This window comes from Hyperoodon ampullatus, assembly GCF_949752795.1.
Source record: "Hyperoodon ampullatus genome assembly, chromosome: 1".
Classification (NCBI taxonomy): Eukaryota; Metazoa; Chordata; class Mammalia; order Artiodactyla; family Ziphiidae; genus Hyperoodon; species Hyperoodon ampullatus.
Window position 1 is genome coordinate 59,416,800 of NC_136914.1, and position 26,601 is coordinate 59,443,400.

General features: G+C 54.4%; 1 protein-coding gene across 1 annotated transcript in view; it reads left to right on the plus strand.

Moving 5' to 3' along the window:
• The window catches only part of COL13A1 (collagen type XIII alpha 1 chain), a gene marked incomplete at both ends in the record, with an annotated part of 141,670 nt that overhangs the window by 53,217 nt on the left and 61,852 nt on the right, over positions 1-26,601 (plus strand). The window contains 4 exon segments of the mRNA XM_079705576.1: positions 13,803-13,829; positions 16,567-16,602; positions 19,455-19,481; positions 22,017-22,067. Of these exon segments, the coding sequence (XP_079561702.1) occupies positions 13,803-13,829; positions 16,567-16,602; positions 19,455-19,481; positions 22,017-22,067 (141 nt within the window).

The window sequence follows — 26,601 nt, forward strand, 5'->3', positions numbered from 1 at the left end:
GTGCGTGTGGCTGGCTGTAGTTCCTGCTCAGACAGGCAGTGTCTCGGTGGGGTTTACAGTCAGTCCTCAGTGGGGGAACTCAGGGAGCCAGCTTTAAGAGAGATGAGAGTGGTCTGAACTTAGCCCATGGATGAGGCCACGCACAGTCGTCAAAGGGGCTAGAAAGGACTTATTGCAGATTTTCGTTCTCAGCGGTCTAGCCCTCTCGCCCTACCACCTGTCTTGCTGACTCTTATTTGCTTTCATGGAAGCAATAAATGTAGGGGTTAAAAAGGAAAGCTTTAGGGTATAACTGATTCCAAGTGCCAGCTCTGCCTCTTACAGCTGTCTGACTTTGGACAAATTATTTAACTACTCTGGGCCTCAGGAGCCCCCTATGGAGCAAGAATAGCAAGAATAGCACTGAACCTGCCTGGGTTGTGGTGGCTGGTCAGTGAGGTAATGCATAGCTTTGCAGCTAAGGACGTGCCTGGGCTCCGGCTGTATGACCATGGGCTGCTAATGTGACCGCCCTGCCTCAGTTTCCTCATCTGTCAGGTGTGGATAATAATAGTGTCACCTTGCAGGGCTATTGTGAAGAGTAGGTGAGACGATGTATAACAGACTTGGCTCTTGATGGAGGTTGGTGAGTACTTAATAAATATTAGTGTTTATGACAATGATGAGACAAAAGACTCAGGATGCCAGCCTCATAATGAGTTGTCAATAACTGTGACTTTAATATAAAAACAAAAGCTCATCCTTGGGAGGTCCAGGCCTGGTTGTAAAGACAAGACCTACGAAGCCTGTGGCCTCTCCCAGGCCTCTGGGGGGTAACGTCCCGTGTGGGTCTGACCAGGGTCTCGACCCCTGGCCAACCCCTCCCCTCTATCCCTCCAGCAGTTGCCTGTGGGGCCCGACCTGCAGAGCTGTGACGTTTGAGCTGCCCCGAGCAGGGCCTGCCACAGGAACTCGGATGCAGTGGCCAGATCCGGTATCAGGAAGAAGGTCTGGGGTCAGAGGTGCGGTGCCTCGGAGGCTTGTCCTCCTGCAGGACCCATGTGACAACCGAAGGGAGAAAGCAAGCCCCGGCTCAGGGCTCCAGTGCAGGGGGGCAGGGTGGGAGGAGGGTGGCAGTCCAGTGTCTTAAGACCACCTACCGCTTCCAGTGCAGTCAGTGGTCACTGGGCCCAAGTTTGCAGGCGAGCGGGCTGCCCGGGGGCTGGAGTCAGAGGGGGAGACAGAGTTTGCTGGGTAGCACTTCCCCTGCCTGTACCTCAGCCCCCGCCCATAAAATGGGGCTGCTGATACCTGCTCCAACCTTTCAGGGTTGTTTTGAGGATCAAACGAGTAAAGATAAAACAAGATCCTTGAGAGGGCGGAGGGCTGAATGTCAATGAGACAGCCCAGTCCAGGCACATGGCACCCCAGGCAGGAGCTCGCCAGGTGGGTGGTAGCCAAGAGGGAGAGAGGACAGTATCCCTCCAAGATCCACAGCAAAGCCGGCTCTAATCTGGACGGAAGTCAGGGTCCGGCCCCTGAACCCAGAGGGGTAGCCACAGTCTGACTCTGGGGGTTCCTGGCCCCAGTCTTGAGGAAGAAGCTGGCCAGAAGCTCAGGCTGAGGGACAAGGTATCTGGGTGTCACTTGGAGTGGGGAGGCATCTCCTGAGCTAGAGGAGCCCCTGGGAACAGGGATGGTGTCTGACTTTCACAGCATCCAGCACAGCAGCCCCATGCAGCTAGGGCTGAGGAGATGTTTATGATAATAAACACTAGTGCAGTGAGCATGAAGGGGACACAGCTCACGTGTGCAAAGATGCGGTTGTCTTCCCCCTCCCAATACTGCGTTCAGCTTTGCTCTCGAGCCCCTGCCTCTGCTGAGGGTGAGAGAAATAACCTAGAGAAACTCAGCCACTTCCTGTTTAATACTCAGCCCTTCAGACTCACCACTCAGTTAATTCAGGACAACATCCCCTCCTGTCTCATCCTCCCAGGATTACAGCTGCCGTGGCGCTGGGGAGGGGACACAGGTGTGGCCGGTGGCCATCTTCGGTCGGAGCCGTTGTCCATTCTGCGGAGCCTGGCGCTGCTCTCTGCTGTGGCCTCCTGCCAGCCAGCAGCCCTCATGGCCACTTCCTGGAGCCTCGGGGCTGCTTCCCCAGTTACAGGGCATGCGGGAGTCTGGGGTGGTGGGAACTGCGGTAGCTGGACTGGGATGTCCCCTCCCTCAGCGTCCTCAGCTGTGGCCTTCCTCTTTGCCTGCACAGACTGACCCCCCCAGAGCCATCTTCATGAGGGTTCCTGGCCCCAGACACTTACCCTCACCCATTGCCAGCTAGGCCTGGGATTGGCTTCCCCAGAGACATGGAGCTGTGTGAAGAGTGGGTGGAGACTAGAATAGAATCGAGGTTCTGTAGGAAGGAGGAAGGGAGAGTGGGTGCTGGGAAGACAAGAGAGTCTGCTACCCAGACACCCCCTCCACATCCAGAAGTGCAGGGCAGGGCACCTGAGCCTCCCCCATCCCACTGCCTCCGCCAGTCCCCAGGCCCTCGCCAAATAAGATGGGGAGCAAGGTCATGAAGAGGGACAACCTCCATGGCAAAGGGAGGGGTTCACTAAGGGCAGAGGGCTCCAAGAGCCCCTGGAGCTGGCCCAAGACCGCATCAGGTGGGAAGGCAACTTCCATGGTGTCTGCAGGAAGGTGACCATTCGAGTTGCCCTCTGGTGGCTCCAGATGTGGCAGCAGTAGGTCATCGGGGACCTCCTGGGGCCAGGACATGAACTACACTGGAGGGGGTCTTGCTGGCTCCTGTCCCTTTTGTGCTCACACCTCCCCAGTCTCTCTGCCAGTCTTGACAACTGGCTGGGGACAGGGGGAGAGGGCTGCAATGAATGCTAGTTCCTACCCCTGGCATAAGGTACAGCTGGGGAGTCCAGGATACCCAGCCTCTCCACCTCTGTTGCCCCCCAAGCCTAGCCCAGTCCTCCCTGATAAGTCAGAAAATGACCCTCGTGCTTTGCCTACTTGTTTCCCTGTGTCTCACCTCCCAGATGGCTCTAGTTCCAAGATGACTACTAGATTTCACCTCATGTGCCAGCTTGTGCTGATTGATAGTGGCCATGTTGGAAAAAATTGTGAAGCCTTGTCAAGGTGCATTGTGGGAAGACTAGCTGTGATCGATTAGCAGTGTCTGCCACGAGTGCAAGAGTAGAAAGTGTGGTGTGTGTGATTTTAGCTGCTGCCCACTCCTCTCAGGACCTGTTATTCTCCATCAGCCTGAGCTGGAAAGGTCTGGGGATGTCTTGTGGCTGACATCGTCATGGGACAGATCAGAGTCTCAGTGTGCTGGGAAATGGTTAACAGTTGGCTTTTGGGGTCGGGGTGAGGCTGCTTTGTAGCTTTTGCCAATTTCTGTGGTGTGAATACTCCCACCGTGGTTGATTTCTAGCTGCCAATGTGAACACAGAGTTGGGAAGAGATGAGCACAATCGGCCCTCACAAGACACCATTTGAGTACTTGTATATTTTTTCTAAGAACTATAAAGCCTGCCACCCCTCAAAGCTCTGCCAGTGGTGGGCTGTTCCAGGAAGGGCACTGGACTAGAATTCAGGATCCCTTACCAGCTGTGAACCATAGGTGAGTTACATCCCTTCTGAGCCTCAGTTTCCTCATCTGTAGAATGGGAGCTGGATTGTGGTGAACCTCAGTACGGGGAAGCATTGGTCACAAAGCATGATTTGTGAGACATGCTCCCGCAGCACCGAATCCAGATGCTCTGCCCAGAGGTCTGCCGTGACTCCCTGTAAAGCCAGTATCCCCACCATGGGACTGCACGGGAGAAGGACTTCCTGTTCTCTTTGATGTGCGCCTCAAAGGGCAGAGGCTGCCTCAGATCTTGTTCAGTTTCCCTTAACACGCCGTCATGCTTGTCCCTGACAAATTTCTCTCCATGGTTTTTGAGCTACTCGCGTTTCCCTCCTTCACCACTCCTCAAGGCAGAGTTTGCCCCCTTATTTCACCTACATGTGTGCCTCCTTCAAGCACGGGGGCCCCATGGCCCTGGGAGGCTGTGCCAGGCTGCTTGCATGCCACGGTAGTGGCAGGCCTGGGTTCGGCTACCCGCACAGGCACACGTGAGCTCCATGACCACGAACACATACTTAAATTCCCTGGGTGTCGGCTTTTCCATCTGTGGAATAATAATAGTCGCTACTTCACTGGTTTGTTGGGCGGTACATAATGTTCTTTGCATAGTGTCAGGCTCGGAATAATTGCTCAATAAATGAATTATTATTTGTCCTAACAAGGTCTTGAGTGGAGGCAGAACAGGCCAACCTATAGAAGAAGATCCCCAAAGTTGGCAAACCATGGGTGGAGTGAGGCCAGGGCCTCATCCTAGGAGTACAGGCAGGACTATAGGCGCAGGGGGAGTCCAGAGACAGGACGGCTTCTGTTAGTCCATGCAGGATTCCTCACTCTTGGTACTATTGACATTTGGGGCCAGATAATGCTTTGTTGTAGGAAGCTGCCTGTGCACTGCAGGTTGTCTAGCAGTACCCCTGGCCTCTACCCACTAGAGACCAGAAGCAGCCTCCCAGTTGTAACAATCAAAAATGTCTCCAGGGCTTCCCTGGTGGCGCAGTGGTTGAGAGTCCGTCTGCCGATGCAGGGGACACGGGTTCGTGCCCCGGTCCGGGAAGATCCCACATGCCGCGGAGCGGCTGGGCCCGTGAGCCATGGCCGCTGAGCCTGCGCGTCCGGAGCCTGTGCTCCGCAACGGGAGAGGCCACAACAGTGAGAGGCCCGCGTACCGCAAAAAAAAAAAAAAAAAAAAAAAATGTCTCCAGATATTACCAGCTGTTCCCTGAGGGGTAAAATCGACCCTGGTTGAGAACCCATGTTCCCCCAGACAGAGTGTGACAGGCACTGTTGTTAGCCACCCAGGTCCTAGGAGAGCCAGGGTTACAGAGCATCTGCCCTGGCAGGATGGGTGGGTCGGCACGTGGCAGAGCCAAGTGGCAGGTGGTCAGCTGCAGGCAGCCTGGCAGCAGGCACCAGGCGGCGTAGGTTGGGGCTAAGACCCCAGCTGCTGGGAGCCCAGCAGTCAAGCAGGGTCAGTTCACGCCTCATATGACGTAGAACCTGGGCACACTCTGTGGTTCTCTGCTTCTCTGTCCAGGACCAGGACTGGATCCAAGGTCTGGACAGGGCAGAGCCTTCTGTACGGGGGTTGGGGAGGGTGGTAAGAGGGGAAGAGAGAGGAGGGGCCCCACCCAGCCTGATGACCTTGATGACCTCCACTCTGGAGAGCACAGGCTTCCGGCTAAGAGAGACCAGGTTCAAACCCGTGCTCTGTTACATGGAAATGAAACCTACAAAAAATAACAGATGCTGCCATTTAAGACAGGGAGACCACCTTAGGCAGGTTGCTTAACCCCTAAGCCTCACGTTCTTCATTTGTGAAATGAGGATAATGCCAGCCTCACGTGGTTGTTATAAGGATTGAATGTGCTGTTATAATGGCCATGTTTAGCATTATGTCTCGCACGTCATAGGCACTCAGTAAATGTGGTCGATTGAGTGAATGGGTGAATCCTCACCAGCAAACCTTTCTCCCTTAAATCCTTTTGTTCGTTTTAGTTCTCTTCTCTGGAATTTCTCCAGTTCTCTGACATAGGAAACTGTTGATTTCCCAACGGAAGGAAATGAGTTACTCATCTCTGTGTCACTAGAGCATCAGGCCTGGTAGATATTAGGTGCTTAAAAAATGAAGTTTTCCTTCCACAGAGGGCAATGACTGTGCCTTATTCATCTTTATAGAGCCATAGACCAGCACAGCGACTGACACACAGCAGGCATTCATTAAATGTTTGCTGAATGAATAAATGAACATACTAAAGATGGTTCAGAGAAAGGTGTGACATAGAACACTACCTGGGATTCTTTATTGGAGTCCATGCCTACGTGTCCCTTTAGGAGGAACATGACTGTCTTACTTGGAGGAGGTCAGCCAATCCCTGGGAAGGGCAACAGTGGCCTCACTGAGGTGGTAGGTGACAGGATCAACTGCACAGCCATGAGAGACAGTGTAGTTTGTTAGGAAGACCCCTGGATGGGGAGTCAGGAGACCTGGGTTCTGGTCACATCCCTGCCACCAATCTATGCAGTGACACTGCATGGTCACTACCCTCCTTGGGCTTCTGTTTCCCCATCCATTCAATGGGTGCTTGGTCATGCCTTGGTGTGACTCTATCTTTTGGTGCTTGGCCAGGATGACCAGTCAGTTAATAGCCATGTTACTGAGCGTGGCCAAGTGACCCACATTGGAGACCAACCAGTGACATCAAAGCACTACTGATTTTACAGTCGGCTCCCCAGCCACCTTAGAGCTGCTGGCCTTTGAACACAGCACTAGGTGAAGCATCCGCTCTGAAATCCAGAGGTCTGATAAAAGCTGCCAGGGGCAGGGCAGTAGTTAGATCTTCCAAGGGGCCTAAAGATTTTCCAGGGGGACCCTTGAGGACTGTCATTAACAGGGGAAAAAATGTTAGTGATAGAAAAAGTCTTTTTTGATAATTCCTCTATCCCGCTCCCCCTGCCTAAGGTACAGAATCAACTAACAAACAGGGGCTTTTCACATCCTGAAGTCTGTGTAAGTGACAGGTAGGGGAACACTAGCCTGGAAGAGCTTGACAGAGCCAAATTCCTTTGCATCGGAAAAAGGGGCCCGTAAAAGAGAGATGAGAGGGTTGAGTCCAGAGAGAGGGGCCAGAGGCTGAACACAGCGGGCATCCAGGGGAGAGGACTGGAGAGGGAACAGGTCTGTGGACGATTTGGGGGTGAGGTGAGTTGCTTTCTGAGTGAGAGGCATGGAGAGAGGCAGTGGGATGAAGAGTCAGGAGCTCTCCTGGTTACTAGCGGCTTGTCCCTGGGGGAGAAGCTCAGCCTGTCTGTGCCTCAGTTTCCTCATCTACAAGGTGGGCATAACAGAATCTACTCTGGAGTGGAAAACACTTAGAATTGTGCCCGGCATGTAGTAAGGACCACAGGAGTGTGTGCAGTGATGGTGATGGGGCTATAAAAAAAAACCTTGAAATCGCCAGTAGAATTTACATCACTTGGGAGGACCCAGCAAACTGCCCTTCAGGGACTAGGCTGAGTGCCAAGTCTCACGTTAGCTGCCCGGCAACACCTGGTGATACCTGTGCGGCCGAGGCTGCTAACAGCGAGCCGGGCCATCACCAGGGTTCTGCTGTGTCACCAGGGACACCCCACCTCCACCACCACCAAGAATCTGTGCCCTGGGAGCCCGGCGGGTGCAGGACATCTGCTCTCCATGTGGCTAAACCGTCCCCAAATTGCCGTGGGCTGAACTTTGCCACCAGCCTGTTTCTCACGAGGACACTTCCCCCCCACCAAGAGGCACGGACCTTCCAGCTGGGCTGGCCCCTCTGGCAAGTGCACTTGGGGGATATTTTCAGGTTCTGGGTGACATTCCCCTGCCCCTCAGCCTAATAGGTCCCAGATGTCCCCTCCTCCCTCGACCTCCCTCCCTCTCACTGTTCTGAAACCTCACTGCCGGCCCGCCTGGGGCCTCCTCACCCAGGCATTACACCCCTTGACTGGTTTTTTTTTTTTAATTTAAAACATTTTGTTCCCCCTTAACGTGACGGCTTGACAGAGGCCAGCATGAAAGAGGCTGTTTCCTGCTGGAAGGGGACCAGGATGGAGAAACAGGCAGATGAAGGCGGAGAAGGAAGCTGGCTTTGGGAACGTGAGGAGCAAGGGGAAACATAAGCAGTCTTTATTGGCTGAGCATAAAAGAAGCGACGGGAGTAGCAGCTGTCTTAACGTGGCCAGGTCACCAGGGGCTGGGCAGACACACCGGGCCCAGCTGGGAATCCCACGGGCCCTGGGGCTTTGGTGACTCATGTTTGCAGAAATGCCTTTCAGTTTGCTATCTTTCGGCTGCTGCTTTTTCTCTCCCTTACCTCCCCACCCGTCCTCCTGCCCCTTTTGCTGACCATTTGAATTTGTAATTCTCGGCCGTTGTCCGTTGTCCGTAATGAGATAGGGCTCTTGCTGAGGCCTGTGGGAGGGAGGAGGGAGAGTAGCCGCAAGGAGGAGGAAAGAAAGGAGAGAGCCTGGAGGGAGGGAAGGGCCAGGGCACAGAGGCGGGCGGTGAGAAAGAGGGAGTGGGCAGCAGACCCAGGAGGGCAGAAAGCCTGACTCAGAGCTTAACAGAAACCAGGACAGGTCCGATAAACATCAGGCGGGGAACCCAATGAGAAACCTCCTTTGGCCCCTGCTGTTCCTGCCTGTTTTCTGTTGCATTTCATATGAGCGTGGAGAGACAACGGGCATGCTGATAATCACAGCCTCCAGGTTCTGTAACACTCTGACCCTTGGCAAAAAGCCTTGGTGCCCAGCGCCCTGTGTTTGGCAAAGCCACCGTGTGCCCAAGCTGGGGCGGGTCCCAGGGAGCCCGTTTTGTGGGGGTCGGAAGCTGAGGTGTGGAAAGGACAGTTCAGGAAGTTAGGGCCCCGGCCTGGCGGCACCTGGGGCCCAGACCTCTGGATTTCTCATCCAGTGATAAAAATACAGAGATGAAATAAAGGGGGAAGCGATTATATTGGTGACAGTGGGCCAGGAAAATACAAATTTCGAAGACCAGATGGAAATCCCTCAGCTGAAGAATTCTTGGACGCTGCTTCTAAGCAGCCTTTATGGCATTGGCACTGACCCTGGCATTTTCTCTCTCTCTTTCAGGACCTCCTGTAAGTACTCCCTCGAAGCCTGGTCTCACGCATCTGAAAGGCCTTGCTCCCTGCTGGTAACCGGGCCCTGGGTGGGGGGATTGAGCCCCCTACACCCTCCACTGAAGTCTGCAAGGTCCCTCCAGAAGGTTGACACGGCCGTCATTTTGCTTTCCACCCACCTCTGCGGCCTCCAGGGCCAGACCGTAGTAGTTGTGCCCCGAGCAGAACACGTCCCAGTTGCAATCTGAAAGGCTGGTTTGCCCCATTGTTAGCCTGCTCCTTTGTCCCCCAAAGAGGCAAGTGGAGTCATAGAAGCACCGAGTATTAGAAGGAAGAAAGAGATCATCTCTGGTCGGTTCTGGTCCTTGAAAGTCCCCTGCCCTTTCAGTAAACAGGTCGGTGAGCGGCTCTAAGCGTGGACTGCTCCTGAGGATGCGGTGTCCGCACCGCTGAGTGGGCATCTCCATCTGGCCAAATCACTTCGGGCAGGTGGTGGTTGGTGGTGGTGGCAGGGGTTTTATGTAAGAGAATGATGTCAGCGGGTTAGCTTGGGAAACAACACAAACTAGAGGCAGCCTGTCGGGCTCCTTCCCCTGGCATCACCCTAAAGCCAGAGGCAGGGCGGGGGAGCTGAGCCATTTCCAGAGAACCTGAGAAGAGCCCGAGGAGACCGTCTCCTCGAAGTAATGGATCCAGAGAACAGGGGCATGTCTTCTGAGGACAGCATTTGATATCCCAACAAAAGGCCCAGAGGTCGCCGGGGGAGCTGGGTATCGGAGTTGAAAGGGCCGAGCCCTTCACATCAGATCTTTCTCAAGCATACTGAAAGCAGCCCTATCATCATCCCTTCCTCGGAGAAGTCATTTCCATAGCTGTTCTCTTGATCTGAACCAACAAGAACAGCCGCCTAAGTTGTAATAAGACCACGATGTTCCATTCCATCTGTGTCCTGAAAGGCACACTGAACCTGGGCTGACGATCCCGCCCAGCTCACTCGCTGCTCAGTTACAGAGAGGAAAATCCTGTCATTCCCTGAAAAGAGGAGGGATGATTTATCATCCATGTTTTGGATGTCAGATCTCAATTCCTGTCATCAATCTTCCAAAATAAACTCTGCCATAGGAAACTTCGACAGACCACCTGCTGGAAATGGGCTGCTTTTCCCCTTCTTTGTGACAAAGCCAAAAAGAGTCCTCACCTCCCCCCATTCCAGGGACCTCCCGCATATACCTCGTTCCCACAGCCAGGCAGCGGGGCTAACCCAAGTCAGCTCTGGGTCCCTGCCTGACTTGAGGGCTGCCTTCACCAGGAATGCAGCATCCTGAGAGCTTCTGCTGGCCTCACCCCACAACTTTCCGCAGCCAGGGAGGGTGCTGTCACTGCTGGGGGCTCTGCAGTGCAGAGCAGATCGGTTTGGGGGGGGCGGGATATGAGCCTCTCCTCACAATCCCTGCCTGCCCAGCCACCACTCCCGTGGACTGAGGGAGAGGAGCCCAGGTAGCTTCCCTGAATTCTCAGCCTGACGCAGAAGAGGCCTGAGTCTTCACCCAACTCTGGCTGAAACCGCAAGGCAGGGTGAGGAGGAAATGGGAAGCTGGCCAGGGTGGAAATCACCCCCTAGCCCGTTCTCTCTGCTTCCCGCAAAGGAAGAATGCCACCAGCCAGAGGCAGGGAGAGGGAGATGGCAGCTGGTCGCAATGCCTGTCTGCCACCCTCTGGGTGTTTTTCAGGGGCACCTCTGGGGTGACACTGGTTACTGTGGTCAGTGCCTAGATACCACAACCATGGAGGATAGATTTAAGCAGCAGCAGGAATCATCTGAGCGGTGGGGCCCTCCACTACCCCACCGCTCCTGTCCATGGCAGACATTGCTAATCAATTAAGAGGCTTCTTAACAGAATGCTTTACTCAATCACTACCAATCCACTGGAGTCCGCACTCAAGCTGACAGTTGCTGGCCATCCCTGCACTAGATTTAAGAGAGAATTTCTTAATTACAGGAATTGTGAGACTGAAGCAGATGGCCAAGGGAAGTATGCATGTCTCTTTCTCCGAAGGAATATAAGGAAATGTATGATGTCCAGCTGCCAGCCCTGGTTGAAAATGATCCTTGCTGAAATACTAGCTAACACTTACTATGTGTTAGGAGCTCTTGTGCTTTTATGGAAGCAGTGTAATCGAGTGATTACAAGCATGGACTCTGGAGGCAAGCTGCCTGGGTCCGAATCCTGGCTCTGCCACTTCTAGCTGTGTGACCTTGGACAAATTACTTTACCTCTCTGTGCCTCAGTTTCCTCATCTATAAAATGGGAATAGTAATAGTACCTGCCTCATCCAGGTGTTGTAAGGAATATATATAATTATATGTATGTATATGTATATATGTGTATATGTATATATATTATGCATACATATATATGTGTGTATGTACGTATATTTTTTTCCGTTTAGAATGTATTAACTCATTTAAATTCTAAAAACAGAAGACTTCCCTAGATGATCCCCAAAGATTCTGACAAGTCTTTAATTTTCAGGAAGAAATTATTATTCTTTGTATTTTTATAAATTAATTTACTATTTCATTTTATTTCTACCCCATCTTATTCCAAGAAACATTTCGGGGTGATTTACAAACTAGATAAGGAAACAGTGGAGGGGAGTGTGGAGAGCAGAGGCAAGAAAACAAGGAGAATCCAGAGCTGATGACACCACAACATCCTGTGCAGATGAGCCACAGACGCAGCTTTGAGCTTCTTGGTGGTCAGAGCAAAGAGGGAAGCAGAGCTGTTACAAGAGTCAGGGGGCAGTAAGGTGGGAGCACCCCTGGCTGTTGGGAGAAGCATAGCTTTCCCTGGTGCTGAGACCCTAGAGAAGTTCCTCCCACGTACAGGTGATGTCGTTGTTCAGTACACAGGAGCAGTGGGGAAACTGCCTCTCTGTCCCTATCAGGGTTAGACCCCCTGTGTGAGGTTGGGAACTCCCCACAGGCCCGTCTGCCTTCTGGGACAGGAGGGAGGTGGCGGCCCCTTGTTGGCCCACTCCCTGATAGCATTTAGAAATGACAGGAAGGGGGATTGGCTCAGTGCTACAGCTCTGGTTTGAGAACATTGGGTGCCCGAGCTGTCTTTGCGGAGCTGGGAAAGAAGGGGCTGAGTCCCCCGGTTCGTGGTACCCGCCCTCAGGTTCGTTCGTTCACAAACATGAATTAAGGAGCTACTAAAAGCTCAGCACTCCTTAAGGCACTGGGGACACATCCGTGAACAAAACAGAAAGTGCCCTGCCTGCCTTGGGAGCTTACGTTTTAGTGCCTGGGGGCAAAGCAGAGTGAAAGGGTGGGCACAGGCTCTGTGCTTATGGGACCACTAACCAGCATCCCCCGAGCTTGGTTCTCTGTGGGGGCATCACCCCACCCCTGCCCCCGCCTCTGGAATGTCCTCAGGAGCAAGGGACCCGGTGGGTGGGGTGGTGCCAGGGGCATTACTCCTGGTGCTGCCTGCGTTGCCTCAGCAGCCCTGAGGCAGATGGACTTGTCTCCAGGTGGGCACCCTGAGACCCCCTCCTGGCGCTGCTGTGGGTGTATGGGAAGAGCAGGACATCTGGAAGGAGAGAAACTCACCTGATGGCAGAGCCTCTGGAGGGCGAGACCGGGGGCCAGCTCCACGCACCTCCCGGCCAGTCCTCTGCTTTTCTAATGACTGCAGCACTCAGCGCTCGCTCCATGCCGGCCCCTGTGCTGACTGCTCTACACAAATTATCTCATTCAGTCCCAAGAGGTAGATATGATTGTTCTCCCATTTACAAGATGAGGAAACCGAGATACAGGGAGGCCAAGCGACTTGCCCAAAGTCACCGACAAGTAAGTGACAGCCAGGCAGGCTGACTCCAGAGCCCTGCTCCTAACTAAAGCCTGCTTCTTTCTCCCTTACCAAGACCGCATCTCTCCTGACCCCAGGCCCCGGCCTTGCCAGGGTGGGGCTCAGCTCCAGAAGCTCTCTGCAGGGGGTCCTCCTGCTCCGCATGGCGCCCCATGACACCTCACCAGGCAGCTCCTAGAGCAGTTTCTCTGCCACCCTCTTGTATCAGATCCATCTGGAAGTTGGGGGCCAGAGTGAAAAACACATGACTTTCTCAGAAGTTGCTTTGTTCCTGAGCCCCGTCCTGTGCATATTACTATGCGAATATCTATTACGATCAACATTTTTTTGAATGTTTTCCTCTTTTCAGTGGGATTTCAGATCCATCATATGGAGTCTTTAGTCTATACCCAGAACTGTTCTAGGCAGGAGTCCTAGGGTCATAAAAAAGAGCTTGAGAAAGACATGGCTGTGGTCAGTGAAGACAGACTCCTGGAGCCACACAGGGCGGGGTCCAGCCTCCCGCTTCGCTGCCAGCGCCAACCCATCGTAGAGAGGGTGGCCTGAAGCTAGTTAGAGGCATTAAAGGAAGTAAGTCCCACTGCCCCCTTCACCATCCCAATAGAGGGCAAGAGGACCCCTAGAGAGGCCCACACCCTTCCCACCTCCTGCTCCCTGGCCATGGTCCATCAGCTCAGATGGGGCAGGCCCAACAGAAGTGTCCCAGGCCGACTGGCTCCATCAGAGCTGGCATCTGGCTTCCCCTGTGTTGTAAGACAGGGAAAACCAAGCTCCAGCCCCTTGGGCGCTTTCCCAGGCCAGGACCAACACACATGAGTGGGGGACACTGAGGCACAGAGGCTCAGAGAGAGGGGACATGCCAGTGAGTCCCAGAGCCCTGATGATCCTTGAGGGACAGAGATATGAAGGGACATTCTTGTCTTTCTGTTCCCTGCACCTGCCCTGAGCCTGGCACAGAGGAGACTGCTGCTAACTGCTTTTCTGAATGAATAAATGAATGAATGAGTGAGTGAATGCATGCTAGAACTGAAAGGAAGCTTAGTGATTATGGCCCTCTCTTCATTTTGTTCATAAAATAACAGAGGCTCATAGAGCACAAGTGACTCCAAGATCACACAGCTGGCTGGGCTCTGTGGAACAATACCCTGACCTTCCTAAACTTTACTCTTTCCCCCTTTATTTCAGGGTCCTGCTGGAAGACCCGGCCTCCCGGTAAGTAGCTTTCATTTCTTTTTTCCTTTGCATCTCTCTCACGGGCTCTTTCTCAATCCAAGGACAGGAGAGGTTGGGTGGCTGCTTTCCTCCAGGTGTGTCTGGGTGGGAGGCCTCTCTCCAGCATCTCTAACCTACAGCTGAGGGTGAAGCTCCTTGGCACCTTTCCTGGGGCCCAGGCAGGCAAATGACTGCATGCAGGCCCATCCAGGGCCACACCTGACTTCCATACTGGTGACCCTATAATGGGGGGCTGGATGGGGAGGCAGTCCCCTGACTTACTGGGTGTCCTCCTTACTGGTATGCACCAGCTTAGTTGAAGGCCACTGTCCCTGCTTTGTCCTATGTCCTCTGGTAAGAGTAGACTCAAAAACTTTATTTTCCCCCCAGTTACCATTTCTGAGTGCTAGAGAGGCTGGGTCAAGTAACCATGGGGACTCTGGGACAAAAGTATCAATAGTACTAACAGCCATGTCTCACTGAGACCTTCATAGGTGCCAGGCACTCTGCTAATCCCTCTTTATACATCTGATTTGTTCACCAACTCAATGAAATGGGTATTATTATGCCCATTTTATAGATGAGGAAACAGAGAGAGGTAAAATAGCTTGTCCGATTGTCCAAGCTTCAGTTGTAGACCTGTTTGAGGTCCCGTGTTACCACACACCATCCCATACTGCTGTTTCCTGCGGTCCGTACTCGACATTTGAGGACCATCTTTAAAGTCTTCAAAGACGTTGCCCTGTGGGGTGTAGCCTGAGGCATAGATGCATTGAGTACCGGATACCGTGGGCCCTTGGATGGGTAGTGGCTCAGGCGAGATGCTGTAGCCAGCCAGAGGGCCGAGGTGGGCGTGGAGGGGGAGCCAGGGCTGGCACCAGGCTGCCCTCTCTCCCTGCACTGAAGGCCACACCCCCTGGATTCCAGAGCCTTCTGTGCATCTCTCTTATCCCTGTTACTCCTCTTTTAGACATGAATTATACTGTAACCTCTTGACTAAACCAGCAGCTTCTAGAATTCATGTCCAGCAGTGACTTTTTTAATGAAATGCATGTGGGCAAATGTTTAGCCCTTGAAAATGAAAACTCTCCCAGCAAGTACGAGCCCTGGAGCAAAGGAGGACAGAGGACTCTGTCCCATGAAATCCAAGGAGGGGGAAAATCAGCTGACTGGGAGAATGTGGGCAGACGTTGTTTTTTTCTGACAATGTCCACCTTTAAAAAGCATTTGGGGGCAATTCTCAGAGCAGGGGCTGCCGCACAGAGTTTCCAGCCTCTGGCCATTCCATGCCAGTCCCTAACCCGAGCATTTTATGGCCAGGACTGCAAAGAACATTAGTTTTAAAAAAGAAATGAAAAGAAACCAAAACACACCTCCTGCAATATCACTCAGAAGCCCAAGAGTGAGTGGGTTGTTGGGAAGTCGGAGCCGACGACCAGCAGGCCTGTCTCCCTCAGCAGGAAGGGTCACAGTCCTGCTCGTGCTTCTGAGCAAAGGGACCTGGGAGTGACCCACAGAAAGATTTGCTGATGCTGGTCTCTTGTGAAATACAAAAGTATGAAGTACACACGTGCTTATAAAAATCACTTGCCTGTGGCCGTACTGGGCTCACTACCTGTAGATGCAGTTTACACAGCACTCACCAGGTGCCAGGCACCCGGAGTTAGCATTCCAGAACCATTGTCTCTTGGCATCCTCCCAGCAGTCCCGGGAGAGAGATCTGGATGTTCAAGAAACAGATCCACGTGTGTGTGTATATATATATATATATATATATATATATATATATATATATATATATATATATATATATATATATATATATATATAACAGATATCCACGTATCGCTGCAACCCTGCCACTCTTTCCCAAAGCCTGAACGCTTTACTAAAGATACCTTCAGTGTTGACAGCGTACATGTAACAGCAGCCTAATCCAGAGCTGGTTGCTATTCCCTGGTGCATCCACATACATCTTGGGATGCTAACCATCCCTCGGGGTGTTTTGCCTAAGTGAGGTCAGCAGACACAGAATCACCCCAGAAATGCCCACCCTTCAGGGGAACCCACAAACCCAGCTCTCTCCTGCCGGGACAAACACCGTCTGATTTTCAGCCCCTGTTGTTTTCCATCCTTCCAGGCCCCTGGCAAACCCCAAGCCCCACCCCAGATTTTATGGGTTTGCACATATATGATTGCAAAAAAATATTCTCTACCAAAAGAGGGAGGAACAAAACTTAATAAGCAGATTTCCAGAGTGAGAAGATGTAACCCCTGGCCGCAAAACAAAGCAGCTCCCTCTCAGCAGCTGAAACTCCTGTTGCGGCTGAATCCACAGGGCGCGCTGTTGGCGTGGGACGGGGTGGGGACGGGGTGGGGGCTGGGTGTGGCGGTGAGGAAGGGCAGGACTCTGTTGGTGGCCTTCGCAGACAGAGGGCCTGGGGAGGAGCTGGGGGACGTGGGCGCTGCTCCCCAGCTCCGGCAGAGATAGACCAAGGAAAGTGATTCACCCATCTGTCACACGGGAGCTGCCACTCACCCTGCTCCGTGGCTTCAAGTTCCGCGTGACGAGGATGCGGCCAGTCTGTGGGACTGAAAGGGGCGAGTTCACCCACATGACGCCTGGGAATCATCCCAAGTACCCATGCAAACCAGATCTTGGGTGTGTAGCTAGCCATGGGGTCCTTCACGTGCTGGCCTGGCTCCAGTCACATCTATATGTTTCTGCCTCCATCAGGGGGACAAAGGTGCCATTGGGATGCCTGGACGTGTGGTGAGTTGGAGCATCTGTGCCTGCTTGTGTGGCCATTGCTTGCTTCCCCGGGCTGGCCTGTCCTGCAGACCGTGGCAAGGAGTTGCCTACCCCACCCCAAGGAGGGGTCGGACCTCTCCCTTCCCCCACCCAAGTCTGCTTCAAGGAGGAGGGAAAAGTTTTATTCCAATCCTTCCGATCTTGCAATATGGCTTTACTCTCCAGAGAACTGCCATGGCAAAGGAAAAATCCAAAAACTGGCATGAATAAAGCTCATCGCCAAATCACTACTGAGGACTCCCACCCACTCCACTCCCTAACCTCCCGAGGCTGGCAGCTCACCCCCAGATTTATAGCTGCTCCTGCAACCATCCCCCGGCAAGAGCAGCGAAAGATGGCAAGAAATGCAAACTGAAAATGCTCTACAGAAACTGCAGTGGAGCCAGCTTCCGGAATCATCTTCCCTAGACAGAGGCTAGTGATGCAGAAAGGGCTTGCTTCCAGGCAGGGCCTCCAAATCCTCAGCAGGAGGCTGGGGGTTAAAACATTCATCGTTTCCAGCTGAAAACAGTAAGATGATGAAAGGGAATATTTGATAGGGAGCTTGTATCTCAGAAATGGGAAGGTTGGTGCTAGGCTTTAAGGTCCCAGCACCAGGGTTTTTTCTGGTGGCTTCTAGCCTCTGAGAGGCTGGAATGGGCAGCAGCTGGTGGCAGCCTAAGGCAATGATGGCCACACGCTGGCCTCACCATCCCCCAGCCTAGTCTAGGCCGTGGCCCGAGCTGCTCTCCCCGTCTGACCTCTAACTCCCCACCAGCCGCCAGCCTCAACCTCCACCCTGGCTCCTGGTGCCCCAACTTGCCCCGTGCCATCCTTCCGCGTCACTCACATGCTTTGCCTGGTAACCTCACCTCCTGGGCCGGGTTGGCCTTAGGCCTGGGTGTGGCATCCTGTGTGAGTCTGCTGACCTGGTGTGAATCCAGTGCTCAGAGAAAAGGCACCAAGTCATCGCTAACACTTGAAAGTGCTGCCGGTGTGCTTGGCATTGTGCTAAGGGCCTTCCACACATCAGCTGATTCGGCCCTCACGAGAACTGCATGAGGTGGGCCCAGTTTCTACCCCATTGTTCAGATGAGAGAACTGAGGCTCAGATGTTAAGTGTCTGTCCCAAGGTCACAGGTCTAGGAAGTGGCTGATCAGGGACTTTAATCCAGGCAGTCTGACTCCAGACCTGTGCTCTTGACCTTGATAATGGAACTCACCCTGCCCAGACCCCCTCCACTGGCATCACAGCTCTAAGGAGGGTCTGATCCTTAGGAAGAAGCCACAGCCCTAGGCCTAGGACCTGGGACATTTCAGAGGTTCAGGACAAGTGTTCCACGTCACAGAGCTTTGAGCTCCCCAGGGCTACCCAAGAACTGTCTGTCAAGACATGGAGGCTGGGAGCCCTGGGCCACCCCCGCGTGCAACTGTCCAACCACGTCCCAGATCGCAGCACCGTGCAATTCCTGCCTGACCCTGTCTCTAGGCTTCACTTCTCTAACTCCAAACCCTGAGTCCCCCAGGCTGTCACTGGGTCCTTCTCTGTGTAGATTAGGGAGACTGCATTCAGCCACCTTTCTCAGAGGCTGGCTGTGGGTGGGCTTGGGCCAGGCACGTTCTTCACCATAGCCCTCCGAGATCCTGTTTATCAATGAGCATGTTGAGACTCAGTTTGCCCAGGATTGGGGTAGAATTGGGCCTTGTACCCAAGACACCAAAGTCCTTGCTCCTGACAGGTCAGCTCCAGGAGTCTCTACCCGGCCTGCAGCTGCCAGCCTGCAGGGAAGCCTGCAAAGTGCAAAGCAATCCCTCCAGGCCTGCCCCTCCTGCCCTCCTTCTTGGGCCCTGTGGATGTGTCCCCCCGACCCCGCCAGGGAAGTGTCCACCTGAGCCTCCGGTGGAGCAGGAAGGAGAGCCACAGGAGGTCTCCCCATTTCCTTCTACACAAAGCTATTTTCAAACCACTTTGGTGCTTTCATGCTGCTTGTGCTATTTTAAATGTGACAATGGACCCATTTGGCTGCACAGTAGGAGTCCTGGCATGGACCCCCTGATAAGAGCTGGGGTGGCCGGTGGGTGTGAAATGCCTGAGTTGTTCCCATGATCCACCAGAGGTGGCTCCATGGGCTGCCACGAATGAGGGTGGATTGGGGCCGTCTATCCACTGGTCACTGTGCGCACAGGGGTCCTTGGCCATGACCCACTTTCCTCTGCACCCCGGCCACGTCCTCCATCCCCCAGATGTGTGTGTCCTTCTATCTGTCTTCCGGTGTCCCTCCTCGCATCTTGCCTGGCCACCCCTAACGACTCCTGTCGCATCTATTGGCAGTTTTGTGCTTGGTATTCGGTTGGACCTTCAAAACAACTAGACTCCACCTCACCACAGAGTCCTTGGGAAAGTCTCTCCCACGGCCACCCCCTCCTCAAATGACCCCGGCAGCTGGGGCCACGGCTCCTCGGGCGATTTTCTGACCTGGGTGTGTCCTCCCTTTTCTCTGTCTCTCTCTGTCTGTCTCACACATACAGACACACACACACACACACACACCCTGGCAAGGGGGCCTCGTAAGGCCCCTTCCTTCTTAGTTATCTGGCTAGGGCCGGCCCTCAGGCTGAGACACCAGCCGTCCACGTGCTGTGCTCGTTGGACTCGGGACCTGTCGTGTGTCAGCATCTGTGTTTGTTTTGTTTCTTATTTCACGGTGACTTCCTGTGTTGGGTTGTTGTGCCATTAACACGAATTCTTGTGCGTGTGCTTCTCTCTCATCCTCTCTTTTTTCTCTCCCTCCCTGTCTCTTCCCTGCACTCCATGTTGCATGTGGCCGCCACAGGGAGGAAAGGGCCAACCAGGCGAGAAGGTGAGTCCACACTTTCCCCTCCGCACTGACACCCCAGCCTCTGCTCCACCTCCTGGACTCCTGGGGGGGCTTCCAGAGGCCCCCGTCCCCTCCTCCTGGCACACAGGCCCCAGCGGAGCATGCCTCTGCCCTCGCAGCCTCTCACGGCCTGGTTTCCTAACAGCTTCCGCACCATCGGGCAGGAGTCTTGGGATTCCTGGACTAAGGTCCCAGCTTCCCTGGCTGAGGGGGTGTCCCCTGCCCACAGAGGCTGCATGCGGCCTCTTCGCACTGATTTCAGCCTTAGGCAGTCACCCTTCCCAGAGGCAAGGAGAGCAGCAACTGCTGTTCTGTGTAGCTGGTTCTAGCCCCTCCCTAGCCCTCCACTGGTCCCTCAGATTTAGACACTCTATTTGTGCTGCTCCAGAGAGAGTCCCCCCAGGGAAACACCCAGACACACTCCCGAGGTTATAGAGTGGAGTCTTCCAGGAAGCTAGAAACCCAAAGGGCAGTCCTGGAGCATCAGCCCGGGTGGATTCTGAGGGCTTACAGAGCAATGCTGCTAACCAGCTCGCTCTACAGATGAGGCCCAGCGAGCCGGTGGGGCTTGCCCAAGATCCCACAGCCATAGTGATGATTGGAGTCCAGAAGCAGACCTCCTGATACCCAGCTCTGTATTTCCTTGCCTGGACATTGCAGCATGTATTTCTGCAATAGTCTCTGTCTCCAAAGTAACAATGACAACAATAACAATAGCACCTACCATGTATTAAGCATAAGTTGTATCAGGCGCAGTTTTAAGTGTTTTGCTCTGTTCTCCCAAGTAACGCTGATATAGCCCTTCCAGGGAGGCTTTAGAAGTCTCATTTACATGAGAGGGAACTGAAGCACAGAGAGGCAAGGTCACATACCCAAAGTCACACAGCAGAAAGTGAGAGAGCTGGCGACGAGCCCCATGGCGTCTGACTCCAAGACTGGGGTCCCTAACCACTGTGCTATGCTGTCCTCCAAATGAAATGAAGACTGTGGGTCTCACCCTCACTGGGGGCTAAACCACCCAGGAGAAAGATGGGGGACACAATCACTGTAAGGACAATAGCAGACACTTGCTAGCCCCTTCGTAGATCAGATGTCCTTTTAAGCACTTTACACCATTATCTCATGAGATTTTCACATCCACCCTATGAGACAGGTGCTATTATCCCTGCAGTACAGATAAGGAAACTGAGGCAGAGAGAAGTTACGTAGCCCAAGGTCAGCTGTCAGGGAGCGGAGCTGGGCTTCAAACCCAAGTGTTCTGGCTCCTAACGTCACACTACACCACCTTGTATAAAAATCCTTGTGTAATTACAATGGCATAAACAGTTGCTAATTTGAAATCACTCCTCACCTGCATGTGAGGCATGACATTTTACAAATGCATTTCCTTCCTTTGCCCTGTAAGTGCAGCAGAGCCGTTCTCAGCATCCCTTCACAGAGGAGGTACGTGGGCTCAGAGAGGTTCCATGATGGCAGAGAGGACCTGGAAGTGAGGCCTGGGTGTTTCCTCTGCCAGGAGGGGTGGACTCCTGGTGGGAAGCAGCATCCTGCCCTCCTCCAGCCTGACACAGTCTGGATCCTTCTGCCAGAGCATCACCTCCCACCCCCACCTGTGTTCCATACACCCTTCATCCTCCTTCTGTCACCCTTCCCCAGCCCCCAGCAGAAACACACACACACACACACACACACACACACACACACACACACAGGTTTATCTAGGCAGCTGGACCACATGGTACTTTGAGCCCCCAGCCCAGCATCCACCATCCTCTCTATGTTGATAACTCTGCCCCAGACTAAACCTCTCTGTGTCACTCTCACACCAGGACTAGAAGCCAAGGCAGCTCCAACCTTCAGGCTCAGGGCTGCTGGGCCCACACAGCAAGTGTGTGTCTTCTCCCCACCCTCTCTTTACAACAGCTCCAGCCCAGGGCGGGTGGGCTGCTGTTCAGCAGTTACAGGGTGTGAAGCCGTGTGGCCATTTGGGGCTGGGGAAGAAGACCTCAGGGGATGTGAAGCTTGGCTGGGGCTGGGGCAGGTTGGGAACACCCTGAGCAGGGCCCTGTGGGGATGCCTCTGGGGCCTGAGCAGCCATGGCTGAGCTGAGGCCTCCTCTCTCCCTCCCTCCCCCTCCCCGCTCCCTGTGCCTGCTCTTGCCCATCACTGCACCGAATCCTTTTCTCCCGCTTCCGGCCCGGGACCCCACCGCCCTCTTTCCCTGGTCCCCACATCACATGCTCTTGCTCACGTCTCTTCTCTCTTCGTTCCTCCTGCTTCCCCACTGCCCTTCTCAATCCTTCTCGAATGTTCCATCCATCCCCTTTTCATCTCCTCTCCTCTGGGTCCCTCACCTTCCCCCATATCCTCTGCCCCGCTTTGTCCTCTGGCCTCTGGCTCTCGGGTCCCACCCTCACCCGCTCCGCCTTCCCCACCTGCCAGCTGCCCCCTTCTACTCTTCCCCTCCCACCCCTACCCCCTCGCTCTCCCCCTCCTCCCTCTTTCTCTCCCCAACAGGGGGCCCCAGGAGATGCCGGGATGTCCATCATCGGTCCCCGCGGCCCCCCCGTAAGTGGCTTTTGCCTTTCCTTGGGGTGGAGGGATGGGTGAGTTAGTAAGGAGGCCTGTTGGGGGGGGCAGCGTGGGTCCTGGCCACGCCTCTGGGTGTGACGGCTGCCCCGGGACGAGGTCCGCTGGGCCAGGCTTCAGTGCTGCTGTTGATGTTAAAGAAAGCAGCCTGACTAAACCTACCTCAGTTACAGCCTCTCGGGAGGGTTCACAAGGCCCTAGCCTCTAGCCGTGAAACAACAGCAGCTGTGAGGCGGCCCTGCTGTTCACAGGCAGAGGGAGAAAGTGCTGGCTCCTCTCCCGGGAGGGCGGTGGTGGCCATGTTCCAGCTTTCCCGGGGACACGTTCCAGAAGCCCAAGAAGCAGTTAGCCCAGAGCCCAGGTCTCCTGAGCCAAGCACCCACTCCTGCTCTTGACAGAGCCCAACCCGCCTCTCGCCCTCAAAGGCCCTGTTTCTGTGCTCAGTGCTGGGTCCCAGTCCCCTCCACCCAGTGGCTGGGGGCTTGGGAAAAGCAGAGAGCCTTCCCCTCAGATATGCTTCCTTAGGGACCAAGAGGGGGGCGTGGGTGATGCTGCGGGAAGATAGCACGACTATGGGAAGGAGGAATGGCTGTTTTTCTCAAAGAGCGTCCGACCCAAGGGACTTTGATAAAATCGCCAAATGTCGGGGTGGAAAGGACCTCAAGGATGGTCTAACACAGCCTTCTCAGAAGGGGAAACTGAGGCCTTGGGAGAGGAAGGGGCTTGGCCAGGGTCCCACACATAGAGGCCGAAGCAGCGTTAGAACCCAGGACCCCAGGCGCCCAGGGCTCCCCCAACAGCAACAGGCTGCAGTCTCCATGCTCTGCTGTGCTCTTTTCCTGACCTGCCATACATGGTTGAGAGGGGTGGGGACACAGAGGCCTAGCCTCATGCTCCCAGAGCCTAGCCCAATGGCTGATGAAGCCCCCCTACCCATTCCCCTGCCTTCAATGGGAAGCGGGAGGCTCCTACCCACTGACTAGGGAGAGGAGGGGGGTCAGAGAGCAAATTGCTAAGCTGGCGTCCAAGGCCCTGACGGCTATGCAGCCAGGAAGGGGCTATGGTGAGAGCTGGGAGCAGAGAGGGAGAACCGAGAAGGTCAGAGAGAGTAGCCGAAGGATGGAGCTGGGGAGCAAGGCTGGCGGGCAGGCCAGGGGCCTGGGCTGGAGGCAGGGCGTGAAGGGGCCTGGGCTGCGTGGACAGGCCTTCCCTGCAAGGTTTCTACCAGCTCAGACCACGCGCCAGTGCTGAGGGCTGACACTTTGCACTGTGGCAGGCAGTATCTTAACACCTTTACACATAGTAGCTCACTTAATCCTCATGAGAACTCCACAGGTAGGTACTATTAGCACCTCTATTTTATAGATGAGAAAAGCAGGGCACAGCGAGGCTGAGTGACTTGCCGAAGGTCATACATGAGAGTGTGGCCATGGTGCTGGGATTTGACACTCAGCCCGGGCCGTGTGCTCAGAGTCTACACTCTGACCCCTGCTGCTACCCAGCCACGGGGTTCCCATCACCTGTGCTTCTGGCTCACGTGGCCACCGTCCCGGTGGGCTGTAAGCCCCCTCGTGTACTGGGGGAGCCACAGTGTGGATGCCCTGAGCCCAGGTGGGGTGCCCAGCCAGGGGGCGACTAGGAGATGGGGAGGTCACAGAGAAAGACAGTCCCCCAGGTTCCAACGGCAAGGACTGAGTCTGGGGTGGACCTGTTAGGAGGACAGGGCAGTAACACAGAATACAGGCCCTACCCTTTGGCCAGTATCTCTGTCGGCCTCCTGGTCGGACCACAGATGTTCCCTTGTGTGGATCAGGCTGGTCCTCTCACACCCTCTTAGCAGCATCTTTCAGCAGTGTCGTGTCAGCTGGATACCTAGAAGTGGTTGAAAAGGCCCCACTTCTGGATAATATGCTCCGGGGTCAGGGTCTGCCTCAGCTCCCCCTGCTTCCAGCCCAGCGTGTATAACTATACCCACCGCACTGGACATGGTTCCAACGGTGAAAATTACCTTCTGTTCCGGTAATAGCAATAGCTTCCCTCTCCTGGACACCTAGGAGGCATGCTAGGTCCTACGCTGAAAGCCTGTGTATGTGCCAGCCTCCTTCAGTCCCTCCGGCCCCCAGGAAAACTGCCAGCCCATTTCACAGAGCGGGAAACAGAGGTCCATAACTGGCCTGTGGTCACACGGCTCCTCAGTGCTGGAGCTTGGTTTGGGCCCAGTCGGCCTCATTCCAAAGCCAGCATTCTTTCTCCAACACCGCCTTCCACGCTTTAAGCTCTACTGTTTAAAAAGGATATTTACCTTGAAAAAACAGTCCTCCCTGTGAGTGTTGTGTCGATGTTAGGAGAGGCTTTATGGCACCAGGAGGCTTGATCAAGCCCAGTGTCCTCGGATTTTGGCCTGTGTGTGTGAGACCTTCACCCAGATGGCTGGGGCCGCCCCTGCTGAGTCCTCGCTAGACACCAGGGCAACCCCCTTAGCTCCTCCTAGGAAGCCACCTGGAGCTGCTGAGAGCAGGGGACCGCAGGAGACCATGGGACCGATTGCAATTAAGCGGTAGAGGTCAAGTGGGCAAGCCCTCTGCGGCCCGGGATGATGGGGAACATGTGGCTTTCCACTCAGCCAGGAAAGGCCTAGGACACATGCTGCTAATGAGAACCAGCCTTGCCACTCTCAGGGGCCACCTGCCTCCTGTCTTGCAGCTTCGTAAATGGTCCATGCAAAGGGGGCACCACCCGGGCACTTTGGAGAAGGATGGTTCACATTCCAGTGAGGCAAGATGCCGGAGCAGCAGGCCCCATTAAACTGAGCGGGAGGCTGGGACCCCGAGATGCTGGCTGGCCCCACAGGCACTGGGGAGGTCAGCTGCCAGGCTAGGAAATGCCCCCCATCTCAAAGGGAGCTCATTCTTTCGCAGAGACCCCAGGTTCTCTTCAGGGGCCAGGAGGAGCTTTCCAGCCCTCATTCACAAGGAGACACCAGGGCAATATACCCATTGAGTGTTTCTTCATTTATTCGTTCCATTAATATTTGTCAGGCACCTACGACATCCTAGGTGCTGGGTAGACGATGAAAACCTGACTGCAGCCCGCTTGCCCCTTTGCAGAGAGAAGCCATCCCATAGTGATTATAGTACAGACAGTCAGCGCTCAGCTGGGGGCGGTTAGGGAGCTGTGGAAGATACGGAGGAGGCACCTGACTTGGGGTGAGGGCAGGCAGGGAAGGCTTCCGGGAGGAAGAGTTAACTAAACTGTGATCAAGGAGGAACAGAGGTCCCAGGTACCAAGGCTGGGGAGGAGTGCTGAGACTCCAAGGCAGGAGCGGTTCCCGTAAAGTACCGGGGAAATGGGGAAAGTTCTTTCCAGAGCAAAGCAAGAGCAAGGATGGTGAGAGGGAGGTTGGCGGGGTGAGCAAGGGCCCGATCATGAAGGACGCAATGTTCGGGAGTCAGGATTTTACCCCGAGGGCAGTGCAGACCCCTGGGGTTGTGTTCTGCTGAGGAGGGACACGATCAGACTTGCAGTTTACAAAGCTCCCCTGGGGCTTCCCTGGTGGCGCAGTGGTTGAGAGTCCGCCTGCCGATGCAGGGGACGCGGCTTCGTGCCCCAGTCCGGGAGGATCCCACATGCTGCGGAGCGGCTGGGCCCGTGAAACATGGCCGCTGAGCCTGCACGTCTGGAGCCTGTGCTCCGCAACGGGAGAGGCCACAACAGTGAGAGGCCCGCGTACCGCCAAAAAAAAAAAAAAAAAGCTACCCTGATCCTTCCTGCTCCAGCACGGAGCATGCTTAGAAGAGGCTGCAGGTACGGGGCTGGCAGGAAGGGACTTGTAATCGTCAAGGCCTGGACTGGAGCATAGTCAGTGGGAGTGGGGCTGGTGGGAGGGCTGGACTGGCGAGATATGTTGGAAGGGGAATTGATGGAATTTAGTGATGATAAAAATGGGGGTTGACGGAGAAAGAGGAGTTCAAGGTGACCCCACCTTTCGGACTTGAGTAACGGAGTGCCTGGCAGTGCCCTTCCCCAAAGGGAGAAGCAGATTTTGCAGGGGCAGATGAGTTCAATCTGAAGGTGATAGATTTGGGATGTCCTTGTAATGTTTGGCCCTCCGTTTGCTGCCGGAGGTCAGAGTGAGTGGAGACGGCTCACGAGGGTGGGTCATACACACCCCCTCCCAACTCTGCGTTCAGTGACATCACTTTTCAAGCTTAAAACGGGCTGTGGTGGGAGTATTTACAGAATCACAGATTTACAGAATTTGGCAAATGCTGTACAAAGCAGGGCTCTCCTCTCCCACTCTCCCCAACGTGATTAAGCATTTACCAGCAGAGTCTTGTTTAAAAGATAGCCAGCACTGACTTGGGGTAGCGGAGGTAGAATAAGGCAGGCTCTGGACAGATCCACGACTGGCCCTCTTTCACGGGTTAGATAAGAGGGAAGGGAGAGCTCCTGGTAGCGTCCTTCCTACCAGAAACTTCAGTTTGTGTTGCTTTACCCCACACAAATGCAGGCA